Source organism: Petaurus breviceps, unplaced genomic scaffold, assembly GCF_028583685.1.
Source record: "Petaurus breviceps papuanus isolate PSGF00001 unplaced genomic scaffold, PetGlider_PUasm1.0 689, whole genome shotgun sequence".
NCBI classification, from domain to species: Eukaryota; Metazoa; Chordata; class Mammalia; order Diprotodontia; family Petauridae; genus Petaurus; species Petaurus breviceps.
Genome location: NW_027186458.1, coordinates 3,876,060 through 3,889,517, shown reverse-complemented (window position 1 = coordinate 3,889,517; position 13,458 = coordinate 3,876,060). Strand labels below are relative to the sequence as shown.

The 13,458-nt window shown below is 38.4% G+C and overlaps 1 protein-coding gene across 3 annotated transcripts in view; it reads left to right on the top strand.

Annotated features, from left to right (window-relative positions):
- The window catches only part of BLTP1 (bridge-like lipid transfer protein family member 1), a 211,117-nt gene that overhangs the window by 38,631 nt on the left and 159,028 nt on the right, over nt 1-13,458 (top strand). For all 3 annotated transcript variants that reach the window (XM_069104875.1, XM_069104876.1, XM_069104874.1), the window contains exons 7-13: nt 1,374-1,560; nt 5,629-5,710; nt 6,133-6,326; nt 10,093-10,172; nt 11,001-11,151; nt 12,126-12,282; nt 12,758-12,836. In XM_069104875.1, the coding sequence (XP_068960976.1) occupies nt 1,374-1,560; nt 5,629-5,710; nt 6,133-6,326; nt 10,093-10,172; nt 11,001-11,151; nt 12,126-12,282; nt 12,758-12,836 (930 nt within the window). The remainder of the gene's footprint in view (nt 1-1,373; nt 1,561-5,628; nt 5,711-6,132; nt 6,327-10,092; nt 10,173-11,000; nt 11,152-12,125; nt 12,283-12,757; nt 12,837-13,458) is intronic.

Genomic DNA, 13,458 nt, shown 5'->3' with positions numbered 1-13,458 from the left:
GGCTGGAGAGAGTTGGAAAGACAGGCATGCCACACTGATAGATCTGTGAAGTGGTTTAACCTTTCTGGATATAATTTTCAAATAATGCAAGAAAGGTGGTTGAACTGTCCATATCTTTGTGTAGCAAAGAACTGGAAATTTGGTGGGTTTCCATTGATTAGGGAATGACTGAAAAAAACTGGTATATGAATATAATGGAATGTCACTGTGTAGCACTAAGAGGGTTTTGGAGAAACTTGGAAGATTTGTATGAACTGAGGCAGAATCAGGAGAACGATGCACAGTATACACAGCAGCATAGATGAAAAGATAATCCCAAGGAAGTTGAATGCTGACTAATGGGAAAGCTAGTAAAAGTGCTAGGAGATGATAGAACATATCTCTCTCTCTGTGGGGGGGTGGTTACTGTGGGAGTTGTGCTTAGCTGTTCTTTATCACAAAGGAGGGCATGGACAGTGACAAAAAGCATCAACTCGTGTGTGTGTGTGTGTGTGTGTGTGTGTGTGTGTGTGTGTGTGTTTTAATGAAAGAAGTTAATCCAGATATAATGCAACTATAGGATTGGGAACGCAGACAACTCTGTTTTAGTGTATGAACCTCTTAGTTAATGTGCTTTAATAAGAAATAAGAAGTCTGTCTTTGCTTATTTTGCAAATTCAGTAAATGCAGCTTAACTGTTTTTGTCCTAACATAAATCCAGAAACCTTTAGGTCATTTAGTAACTAGACCAAGGAAAATACATTTAAAACATTTAATAGTTTTGCCATGCCAATATTTAATGATACCTATTTTCTTTCCTGCTGACTTTTTAGAAACTTAATTGCAAATGTGAATAATTCTTTTTTATCTTAAAGTTAGAAGTACTGGGTTTGAATCCTAGCTCTGGGCCCTACAAACTGACGACCTTGGGCAAGTCACTCAACTCCTTGTATATCAATTAATTTTCTCATCTTTAAAATGGGGATATTGATCACACACTCCCCTTACAGGGTTATGAGGGAGATGCTCTGTAAACCCTAAAACACAAGAGGAATGTGGGTTATTATTGTGTGTGGGTATGGGTGTACAGTTTTTGTTTATTCATTTCTTGGTCTGCACCTATAATTTCATTGAATTCCTGATGAGGAAACTCCTTTTTACCAATGCATATTGGCAACTTTTAGAATTTATAGAGAGTCGGGAGTGAATAAGTGATTAAATTCTGGTTTATGTTCTTATAACCCATGTGTCGGAGGTGGGATTTGAATTCAGGGCTTATGAATCTGAGACCAATTTTCCAACCACACTACCTTTAAACCCAAGTGTTAAGTAAACTGTGAAAAAGGCACTTGACTGAAAAGTTTAATTCAAATACATTTTTGTGCTCCTTATAGATCCAAAGGCAGAGACTAGATTGTACATCACAGTGAATGACTTCGAATTTCATGTCTACAATCGTTCTGATCTTTACGGACAACTTCAAGAATTGTTTGGTTTGGAACCGACCATAATTCCATCCAAAAAAGATAGCGAAAGAGTGCTGGAGAATGGGAGAGAGAGAGCACGTTCCAACATTGAAAGGTTCAAGGCTACCCATTAAATTTTATTAATCTGAAATGCCTTTATTACAGATGTCATTGAGATTCCATTTAGTTTGTTTCTATTTAATTAAATTTTGTGCTTTGTGTTTTAAAGTCCCTCTAGACAGTGTGTTCTGAAACTAAGTTATATATAGATTGGATGTAATGTCACATTGGCTTAAGTAAAACCACAGTGTAAGTTCTAAAATTCCTTTGTAAATTTGCCCTGAGCATGAGATTTTTCTTTACATGTTCATCTTTAGTTTTTCTCTTTTCCTTTTTTCTCTTTCTGCCCATACTCCCAATTCTTTGTGATTCTAGATGAAGTTTCAGTGAATTGCTAAGGGTTTAAAGCTGTCCTATAATAGTTGAATTATTGTTCAGTGCATAGGTAAGCTATTGTGGTCAGTGCATTCATTGAATGCCTGAGTGTTAAATAGGTATTTATTGATTGATTAATAAATCAATATACCTGAATACATAAGGTGATTTTAAAGAGAAAGAGTTATTGATAGTTATTGCTGAGTTTGTGTAGAGGCTGGCATCATTCAATTCTACTCTCAAGTTTTAGGGAACTTTCTCAAGAAGGTATGTATATTTTTTGCATTCCAGAGCAAAGTCTTATACTTTGCAATACCTTAGACTATCATTAACATAGGATTTAGAATAGACAGGATCTTAGTGGTCATCTCATTCAAATCTTTCATTTTATAGATGAGGAAACTGAGGCCCAGTCTCCCCAAATTTAATTGTTAGTATATTTAAAAGGTATTAAATTATTACTTACTTTACTATCTATACTATGCACATGGTTGATTTAATAAATAATCTATAATGGATATAGCACACAGCAAAATGCAGATAGCTCAGTAAACTGCTATTTATCATTTTTGATACTATTCATTGAGAAATATTCTCTTTTTATTCTTAACTTATAATTTTTTCATATTTTACTTATTCTTATTTATATATTGTTTAAAAAAGTATTTTTATTGATATTTTGTGTTTCTGACATCACCATTGTTATCCTAAGTATCATTCGCTCCCCATACCTTTCTCAGAGTGCCATTCCCATATAACAAATAGTATTTTTTTTTTTGAGAGGAAAAAAATCCAGTACAACTGATCAGTACATCGAAAAAGTTCAGCCATGTGATGTGTAACAGTGCTAACCTCCCATCTCCACAAAGGGATGGATTGGGAGTGTCCTCTCATATCTCTTTGTTCAAGTCTTTATAATTTTGTTGTATTTATTTTAGATTTTTTTGTTGGGGGTTGTTGCTTTTGACATTTACTTTACTATAGTCATTGTGTATATTGTTTTCTTGGTTCTGCTGACTTCGCTGTGCATCAGTTCATGTAGATCTTTCCACGCTTCTCTGTCTTCATCACATTCATCATTTTTTACAGCCTAATAATATTCTATTAGATCCTTGAACCACAGTTTGCTTAGCCATTCTTTAAATTGATGGGCATCTACTTTGTATCCAGTTCTTAGCTCTCACAAAAAGTGCTGCTATAAATATTTGGAAGTATATGGAGACTTTCTTCTTATCAATCATGGTTTCCTTGGGGTATAAGCCCGGTAACAGAGTCTCTAGTTCAGAGGATCTGAATATTTTAGTCACTTTATTTGCATAATTCCAGATCCTTTCCAAAATGGTTATACTATTTCACAGCTCAACCAGCAATGTATTAGTGTGCGTATCTTTCCACAACTCCTGTAGCTATTGCTATTTTTTTTTTATCATTCTTGCCAGTTTTCAGGGTATGCAGTGAAACCTCAGGATTGTTTTGATTTGCATTCCTTGTATTACTGGTTATTTGGAACATTCCTTAGTACACTTGTGTATACTTTGTAATCCTTCTTCTGAAAATTGTTCATATCCTTTGTTTATTAGGGAATGGCTGTTAGTCATAATATATATTATATATATAATATTGTTATTGTATATTATATTATATATAGTCATAATAATATATTTATTAGTTGTTTATGTAACTTAGAAACCAAACCTTTATCAGATAAATTTGATACAAAGATTTTTTTTTTACCCATTCGGCCAATTCTTTTCTCATCCTAGATGCATTAATATTGTCTGTGCAATGTTACTGTAGCAGCAAGCACCCTAGCATACCCAGGAGAGCTGCTAGCACAGGTTTAGATCTGCTTTTCTAAAGGAAAGCAACTCAAACTTCAGAGAATACAAACAAGTTACAAGCAGACAGAGAAACAGATCAGCAGACAGGCTTCCAGCGGTGTGACCATTACATCCATATGTAGTCATTTACCAGAGAGGGAAGCACCAACATCTGCGTTTTCAAAGCCAGGGGGCTCAGCGGCTGCCCAGAGTCTCATATGGTCAAATCACACAACACTTCTCAAAGTGAGCCCTAAAACAAAATCTCACATCAGGGTATATATAGCCTTGTACTGGATCAGAGAATGTCACAACCCTCTTGACACACTGCCCAATCACACAGCAACAAGGTATGGGCATTCCTGAAAAACAGACCTCCCTCCCCAGGCTCCATGTGACCACATTCAGCCTATTAGGGGCCAGAGCATATTTTCAAATCAAGAAAAGTGCTCAGAGTCACTTAAGCCTGTCATAGGGCCCAGGGGCAGGGAAGATCTTAGATTCCCATTCCCATAACAGTTACAAAGGGCTTAAGATGTGAGTAGGTACTTGAAGTATTATTTTCGTATTGAAAAAGAGACATAAAATGTTAACTCATGGTTGTAGTAAGTTTCAGGTAATAATTTTTTTCAATTTTAGGAAGCATTTTTCTAAGCAGAAGGAAAGAAACCATTGTGAAGGGAAAGTTTAAATATGTAGTAGGGAAGATGCCCTGGAGGAAGGGAATGAGATCAAAGTACTGCCCTGGGAAGTTAGCAGAGAGAAGTTTTCCTCTGGAAAAGAAGAGGGAAGATGGAGGATAAATGCAAGAATATTGTTTAATGAAGGGAATTTTGTATGTACAGAGATGAACTGAGATAGAAAATTATCAACTAATAATGTCTTGTTGCATAGTATGTACAGTAGTTCAGTTAACCAGTATATTTAATAGGAACTGTTTGTCTCTCAACCATTCTTCTGTGCATGTAAGAGTACATGTAAGTATATACATAAATGTTACAAAAAGAATCAAAAGCAATGCCTGCATTTAAATTTATGTACAAGGGCTGGCCATAATGAAAATAATAGTAATTATTTACTAGCTTCTCCAAAGAATGTCTTGATAGAATTGTAGAAATAAAACAAAATGGACTTATAGTGAAGGCCTAATATTTTGAGTTTTGATATTCAAATTTCTCCTATCTGGATAGTCAAAGCTTGTTAATTTGAACATCATTATCATTTTTGACATTACTCAGAATTAATATGTAAGTAAAATCTGTGTCCTGCATTTAATCTTTACATTTTACCTTCATTGAATTTTAGATTTTGCTTTTAAAAACATCATGTGTATATGCCATACGCTTTTGTTTCTTCTCTTCTATTTTATTTTCATTGTAATGGAGAAAAAAGTATTTTAGGAGGAGGTGTTTCTGTGGCCTAATGAGCACTAATTAGCTCATTAACGAGTCTGAGCTGCGCTTTAGGAGACCAGTTTTTCTTGTTGATCATTTCCATTAGGTGATTTTTGTCTTTATCGTTCATTATGTAATAATTTTGGCACTCTTATTACAGACCTTTCTGTAGAAATGAGCTTAATGGTAGGTTTAACGAGCAGTATCTGTTTCCTTGATACATATATACGTTTGCCTGAATTTTTCTTCAGAAAAATGAAATCACTGCCTCCCTCCCCCCCTTTTTTTCTTTTTTCTTTTGGTCAGGGAGGAGGAGAAAATAGTGATGTAGGGCTGTTTCCTATACTCTTACTTTGTTTTCTGTTGCTTTTTTATAGCTAGGCTTGTTGTGAAAACATAGCTGGTTTTCCAAAGGTACACAGTTTATCTGAGCACCTTTGTGACTGAAATAGGAAACCGGAATGCCTTTATGCAGTCTCTCTCCTTTTCCCTCAAAAGATAACTTTGACTTACTCTGACGTTTCTCCTTCTCAGAGTTAAAGTAAGAACAGAATCTCAAGATCCCTCATCATCATGGAGGTCTCTTATTCCAGTCATAAAGGTCAATGTGAGCACAGTAAGTAAAAATATAATATAAAGCATGTGTTAATAATGCGGGATTGTTATTTGTGACCTTTGCAACCACAGTTTTCACTTAGAAAATTACAGTGATTTCATATAAGTGACAAAGTGTGAAAGTGAGTTTTAAAATAGCTCTCTATTTTCAGCACAAATTTATCAACTGTTAATGATCAGATATTCACAAGTATTTAAGGGACTGTATGTAATTTAGTACTCTAGCATCACTGTATGACAAATAGCATCATTAAGGTTGGTTTCACATTCCAGAATAATTTCCTTAGATAATAAAAACTGCTTAGTAGTTTGGGTTTGCCAAGTGAATTGTTCTGGACAAATCTGAGGAAGTGAGTTGGGTAGTTCATTGCCAGCTTAGACTCTGAGCATTAATATGAAGCCTTTTTTGGTCTGTCTCTTTAGGGTCGTTTGGCATTTGGGAATCATTACCAACCACAGACTCTCTGTATTAACTTTGATGATGCTTTCCTAACGTACACTACAAAGCCACCTTCCAGCCACCTTGACCAGTTTATGCACATCGTGAAGGGAAAACTGGAAAACGTCAGAGTCATGCTTGTTCCCAGTCCCCGATATGTTGGTCTTCAAAATGATGAGTAAGAATCTTCTTAATATTTTGTTGGTATTTTTGCCCTAGTGTAGGCTACCATCTGTCTGAGGCTGGGAGTTCTTCTTTTGATGAAGTCATCTTGGCAGATTATGTGACCATTGTTTTGGCTTAAAAGCTAGACTAGCACTGTCTTGCCTTGCTGGCTTGTTGTGAGTGGCCTCACTGTGCTCCTGGGCCCCGGCTTGGGACTCCAAAGCGGTGTTTGCTCTAAGCGCACACCTTTCTGCCATATTCCCCCTCCTTTCCACGTTCCCCGAAGCTCCTCATTCTATCTCGTCTGAGCTGTGGTAGTGGAGTACGGATGAGCAGGCTGGCTTCCCTGCCGAGGCAGTCCTCATTAGTTGTCTTCCTCATGGTATACATGACTCAGATACCTTCAGCCATTGCTGATAGTCTGGCTCCAGCTGACTTTCGTTGCTTTATTTTACCAAGAAGAGCAAAATGGGAAAAATGGTGATGGAAGGAGAAAAAAGAGAGGCAGATTTCATTTCACTTTTAGGAAAAACTTTGTAGCTGAGCTATCCAGAAAGTGGACAGGCTGCATCAGGAGGCACCTGAGGATTTCCAGCAGAGAGCAGGTGATGTGCTGTTGGCAAAACGCGGTATTTCTCCAAAAATAATTCCTGCTTCAGAATGAGTAGGATTTGATCTATTCCAGGGTTGCTCGCAGCTCTGAAAGTCTGGTACTCTGTTAACATGAATCCTTCTCAAAGACAGTACATTTTGGCCACTTCCATTCTTTACCATCTCCACACATTTGCACGTGGTATGCCTCATCTTTCTGCCTGTTGGAATCATCACCTTTTAAAGTCCAGCATAAATTCTACTTCTTAGATGAAACTTTTTTCCTAATTCTTGCAGCTAGAAGTAATCTAACCCTCCTTGAATCTGGGTTGCCACAAGACTGATCACAGTCTCACATTTAATGGACGTGCAGAATTTTAGAGTGGGAAGGGACCTCAGCGATGGTCGAGTCTGACTGTGACTCAGACGATTCCTGTCAACAACACACATGGTTTTTCGGTGGGGGGCATCTGCTAAACCCTGGGGCCAGCCTGTTCTGTGTCTGTTTCCTGATATCAGACTTTCATTTACTCTTCCAGCATCCACCTATCATGCTTAATTCTGCCCTCGAGACAAATAGGCGTTCCTAGACCACGTTCCATGTCCTTAATTAACCTCCAAGTATTCAGCAGAGCTGTGGTGTCTCCCTAAGGTTTTTCTCCTCCAGGCTAAATATCCCATGTTACTTTGCCTTGGACTTTAGGCCCATCCCTGTTCTGCTTCCTCTGCTCTAAGCTTTCCACCTTACCCGTTAACCTCCCTGTAATTTGGTGCTCATAGTGGAGCACAGGCTTGCAGCTGAAGTCTGAGCAGGTCAGGGTGCAGTCGGCCCCTTATCTGTGGGGGCTTTGCCCCTCTTCAGGCAGCCCAAGATCACACAAGCTCTCTTGGCTGCTTCTTGTTGGCTCATTGAGATTGTGGTCTGCTCTCATCCTAGATCCTTTTCAGAGAAATCTCCAACTGACCAGGTCTCTGTTGTCTTGTTTTTATGAAGCCAGTTTTAAAAATTCGAGTGAAAAGAACTTATTTTTGTAATTACTGGATTTCACCTTGTTGAGTTCGTTTCAGTGTTAGAGCTTGCCGGGATCTGTTGGATCCTAACTGTCCTGTGGAGTGTTAGCTTTTCTCGTCTGCAGATCTGATGAGTGTGTGGCCGGTGCATTTATCCATGTTAGCCCTGGAAGTAGCTCTTGATTCGCTGACTGACTTTTAACTGGCATAGGGCCATGCGTCGGTCCCTGGGATGGAGACCTCTTTTCAAGCTGATACAGAGTCATAGGGATTACTCTTTCCATCAGTTTGTTCCACTTGTTGCAGTCCTAGCTAATGGAGCTGTCCTCTAGGCCATGGCTCTTTAGCTTTTTAAAAAATTAGCAACATTGTATTTTGTTTATCAACATACTTTGCACAATATAGTTTGCTGTTAGCATTTTCTGTCCAGTTCCATTCCGAAATCTCTCCAACTTTTCCACACAGATAGCTTGAGAGACTTTGTCGAATCCTTTGCTAAAATCTAGCGTTTAAATCCAGGGCAGCTAGGTGACATTGCAGTGCGCTGAGTGCTGGGTCTGGAGTTAGGAAGAACTGAGTTCAAATCTGGCCTCAGATGCTTACTACCCCATTTCCTCATCTGTAAAATAAGCTGGAGAGAGACATGGCAAGCCGCTCCAGTTTCTCTGCCAGGGAAAGCCCATATGGGTCATGAAGAGTCAGACATGCCTGAGAAACATCACCATAAAATAAGGCATATCAGCATACCTGTAGGTGTTCTTCTGGTCTACTTATGTGGGAGCTTTTATCAAAAAGCAGAATTAGCTTTGTCTTAGGGTAACCCATCCTCTCAGAAGCCTGCTGGTCCTTTGTGATCGCTTCTTCCTTTTTCAGATGTTCTCTCATTATCTCCTTTATAATATATTCTAGAATTTACCTGGAGATCAGAGTTGTCAAACTCAGTGGCCTAGAATTTGCTAAATCTCCTTTCTTCATTTCTTAAAAAAATTGGGACATTTGCTGTCTTTTAGTGCTGTGGCACCTCCTTTGTTCTCCAGTATCTTTTTATATATCACTGGCAGGGGCTCATTTTTTCCACTACTTAGGAAATGTAGTTCCTTCTGGACCAGGTTCCCCCTGTCTCTTTTCTTAGCTTGGTTAGATGTTCTGTCCTTTACAGATCACCGTTGATTTTCCCTGTCAGAAAGTCAAAAGCAGAATTAAATCTGAGCTGCTCTGTCTATTTCTGTCACCACCTTTGCGACCTTTGGCGAACCTGCAGGTCTCTGTTGTGTCATCTGTAAAACAGTGGGGTGGACCTCAAACTCTGAGGCCCCTTGTAGCTCTAGATCTCTGTGCCAGGGCCTTCCTCTGTTACCAGGTAGCATCGTTCTATCTGCCCCCGACAGTGGCTCCCTCTTAGATCTCCCACGATAGCTGAAAAGAAAGCAAACCTCTTTTTTGTCTTGTCTTTAGTGTTCCTTATTCAGCCTGTTCTAAGCGTTTAGCTTTCTTGATACCATTCTCATAGGATCACATCACACTTTTATATTCATCCTTTTTACCTTTCCTTGCTCCCATCTCCTGTGTATACCTTTTAAAAATATAAGCCAGATGGTTGGTTGCTCATGTCTCTCTGATTCACAGTGGTCTCTTTAGATAATTTCTTAACACCCACCCTCCTCCCTACATTGGAACTCACTGTATTCTAAGCTGATCTGTTTCTTCTAGGTGGCATTAATGTAATCTTCCTACTTCTGTTTGTGTCATTGTCACCCAAAATCTGGCAGGGGACGAGGACGTTTGTGGAAAATCCAGTAATTAATTCACTTCATCCATGTGCTAGGAACTGCCATGTTGGTTCTTAAATTGATTGACTTGGCCTCCCAAACTCCCAGGTGGCCAAATAGGACACAGGTTAGATGTTGAAGAAGTTGAGCAGTTGGGCATACACATTGACCTCTTTAATTCTCTTTAATAACCTCTTTAATCAAAATTTTCAGTATCATTTTATTGTTGGTACCATTATGGAATTATTTATTGTAGTGATAGAGAAATATTTTTCCCAAAGGAGTACTTCTCTCAGCACTTGTGATATCTTCTTTTTGAACTGTTCTCACTTGGAAGTTAACAGAAAACTAATGCTTTCCTTTTACAAAGATTTTACATGTTTTGCACTTTTCCTTCCCTTTTGTTAGGCCACCCAGATTAATGGGAGAAGGTTTTGTGGTGATGCAGTCCAATGATGTTGACATTTACTACTACATGGATGAACCAGGTAGATTGTTACATGTGATAAATGAGCCAGACTGGGGACCGGGGGTGCTTGGGGGAGGGGTATCTGGTGCTGGGATTTCATTGGTTTATTGTTATAGGGAATTCCTGCGGATAAACTCCAGTGCAGGTCACGATAGCGGGCAGCACTGCCCTGTAGTGCAGCGGAGATTGGAATCCTAGAGAGTCGCGCCTAGTCTTAGGGCTTAAGTGATTTGTGCAGTTCTCGAGTCCGTGTGTGTTGGGAGCAGAGCTTGAGTGCAGGTTGGCCTCTGGCTGGCCCTGGCTGTCTACACTGTGCTAACCTATTACCACAATCTTACATACAGTTTAGTAGTTTGACATATATTGTTATTTATCCTCTGTAGAATTTTTTTAAAAAGTCTTTCTTTTAGAATTTCAAAATCTATAACCGGTTCAACAAAACTTGTCAGGTACCTGTAGACTGGCCCCTTGAGATTTGATTAAATGTCTTCTCATTGATAGATTACAAAAGACAAGACAAAAATTTCTTCTAGATATACCACTTTCCAACTAGTTTCCCCAAATGTCCTGACACTTTAATTTGATGGAAATGAGTGTTCATAGAAGGTGCCCAGGCATGAATTTTAGGGAAATCAGCTTTTTACTGACCTTGAGCCTGGGAAGGGCTTATGAGTTTAGTGCTCAGCTTCCATATGGAAGTCATTTTTATTTCTCTGTCCTTAATATTTTGATTCAAGATAAAGAGTGTTAGGCCAAGCATTATATGTTCACAATTTCTAAATCCTGTGGGGAAAACCTTTGATGACTGTTCTGAGTAACTTCTCTTTTATTGCATTCTGCAACATAGGCCTGGTCCCAGAAGAAAACGAGGAGACTATGGAGGGAGAGATGAGCAGTGAGGATAGTAAACTGCAAGACTTGCCTCCCTGCTGGGGGCTTGATATAGTTTGTGGTAAAGGAACGGACTTCAATTATGGCCCCTGGGCTGACCGACAGAGGTACTTGACCCAGATGTGGCAGAATGCCATTCTGTCTCTTTGTTTGAATTCAATTTCATTTTCTTCAGTCAGCAAAAATCTACCCCTCGCAGGTTTTGGCAGCCCCCTCCGCCTTTTGGGACCTCCCCTCCTTCCCTTCCCCTTTCCTCTTTTGTTGTTCTCGGTGGGATCTCAGATCCTTGAAGACAAGGACAGTCTTTGCATCCCCAGTGCCTGGTTCAGAGTCAGCGCTTGATGAGGGCTTCTTGATCTGAGCTCCTTAGTCCACATAGAAAGCCAGACCCAGGCTGATTCAGACTGAGCTGCGGCCACCGGAATTGTCGGCCCAGAACTCTGGTTTTCCAAACCTAGGTTCAGTGTCATTAAAAACTTTTTCACTTCGTTGAAAGTTATTAAGAGTTCCTTCCTTAGATCTTCTCCATTAACGAGAATTTGGCGTAAGTCCTCTTGGGTGCTTTCCAATAAATAAACAGTTGACAATTCATTCCATAGAAGCTGAGTATCAGTGGTTCATTTCTCTATGCTTTGGACAAGTCTTATACATTTAGAACATTTAATGTTTTTTAGAATGCAATTTGGAAATAAACATAGTACAAGGAAGCATGTTAAAGTGTTCTGAATGAAAAAAAAAAGGCTGTCTTTGCATATTTGGGTCTCTCTGTGCTATGCTTTAATTTTTTAACAACAGGCTTTCTCATACTGACTTGTTTCATGTTATAGCACATGCAGTGTTCCCTCTGTGTTTAGCATTTTTTTGTTTTGTGTAAATGTAAACGTTCAGAGGAAAGAGTCTTTGGTACTAACGGGAAGGATTAGTGTGATACATTAGGTGCAACTTGAATATTTCTGTTGGATGTCTAAGAGGTTAGTTGAATTATGAACCATTTTGAGAAATTAAGGAATATGGTAGATTTTACCCCATGTGCAATTTCTTTTATTTTGAATAATAATTTATTATTCCTTTTATTTTATAGAGACTGTTTGTGGAAGTTTTTTTTCCCACCTGATTACCAAGTTATGAAAATTTCTGAAATTGCTCAGCCAGGGAAACCGAGGCAAATCCTTGCTTTTGAGCTACGGATGAATATCATTGCAGATGCCACAATTGATTTGTTGTTCACAAAAAATAGGGTAAATAGAATTATATCTAGTGATATTCATTTTGTTTGAGAAATTATTTTGTAAAATGTTTTATTATATCTACCAGAAATATTTGCCCAAAAAACCCCATTTTCATTTGTACAGTTTCAGTTGTTTCATAATAGGAGAATGCGTGTTTCTCCTTTTCCATACATTTTGTGAAATGGCAATTGACTGAAAGAAATGAAGCAATTTGGGATAAGTATTTCTCCAGTTAATGTCTTTTACATAGGACTTCTTTGTTTGAGGTTTAACTTTACCTGACTTTTCCCAGAATTTCTCATAGGTCTGTTGTGAATTTGCATTGTTTCAGCTTGCATTTTTGGTATCTTGGAACAGGTCTTTATTTTAACTTACCTTTTTATTCATATATCTACTTTCTTATATGTTATTGAACTTTGAAAAATTTGAGACTTTGTTATAAATAATGTTTTATTTTCCCTACACCCACCCCTTTTTTCGGTAGGAAACAAATGCTGTACATGTCAATGTGGGAGCTGGGTCGTATTTAGAAATCAACATTCCTATGATAGTTGGGGAAAACGGTAAGCTGAGATTTTATTTTTATCTTTAAATTAGTGTACAAATAGTAGAGTAATTTTTGCTATAGAATGTTCATCAAAGAAATTTTCATTTTAGCCTTTTTTATTTTTTATTTTAATATTAGTATCAGAGTAGTTAAGTGTTTTGACACTGTTATTTTAGCATAACTGTTTTGGCCCTGTTCATCACCTCCTTCTTCTGGATCCTTGATTTTTCCTTGGTTTTCGGGACCTTACCTTGTTCTTTCTGCATATCCTTTTCTTAGTCTTTTTTAGCTGAATTATTATCATCTTAGCTGTGGGTGTTTCCTAAGGCTTTATCCTGGGCCCTTTCCTCTTTCTGTAACCTCCTGATGATCTCATCATCCTCCAAAGATTCTATTATCCCTATGCACATGACCTCCAGATCTCTGTATCTAGTCCTAATCTGTCTCCTGGCTTCCAACCCTACATCACTACCTGTTGCACATTTCCACTTGGATATCCTATAAGAATTTCTGATTCTGCATATCCAAAATAGAACGCATCATCTTCATTCCTGAGCCTGACCCTCCTCTAAACTTCCAATTTATGTTGAGAATAGTATTTCTCCCTCCCTCCCCCTTCTCCCTCCCCTCCTCTCCTC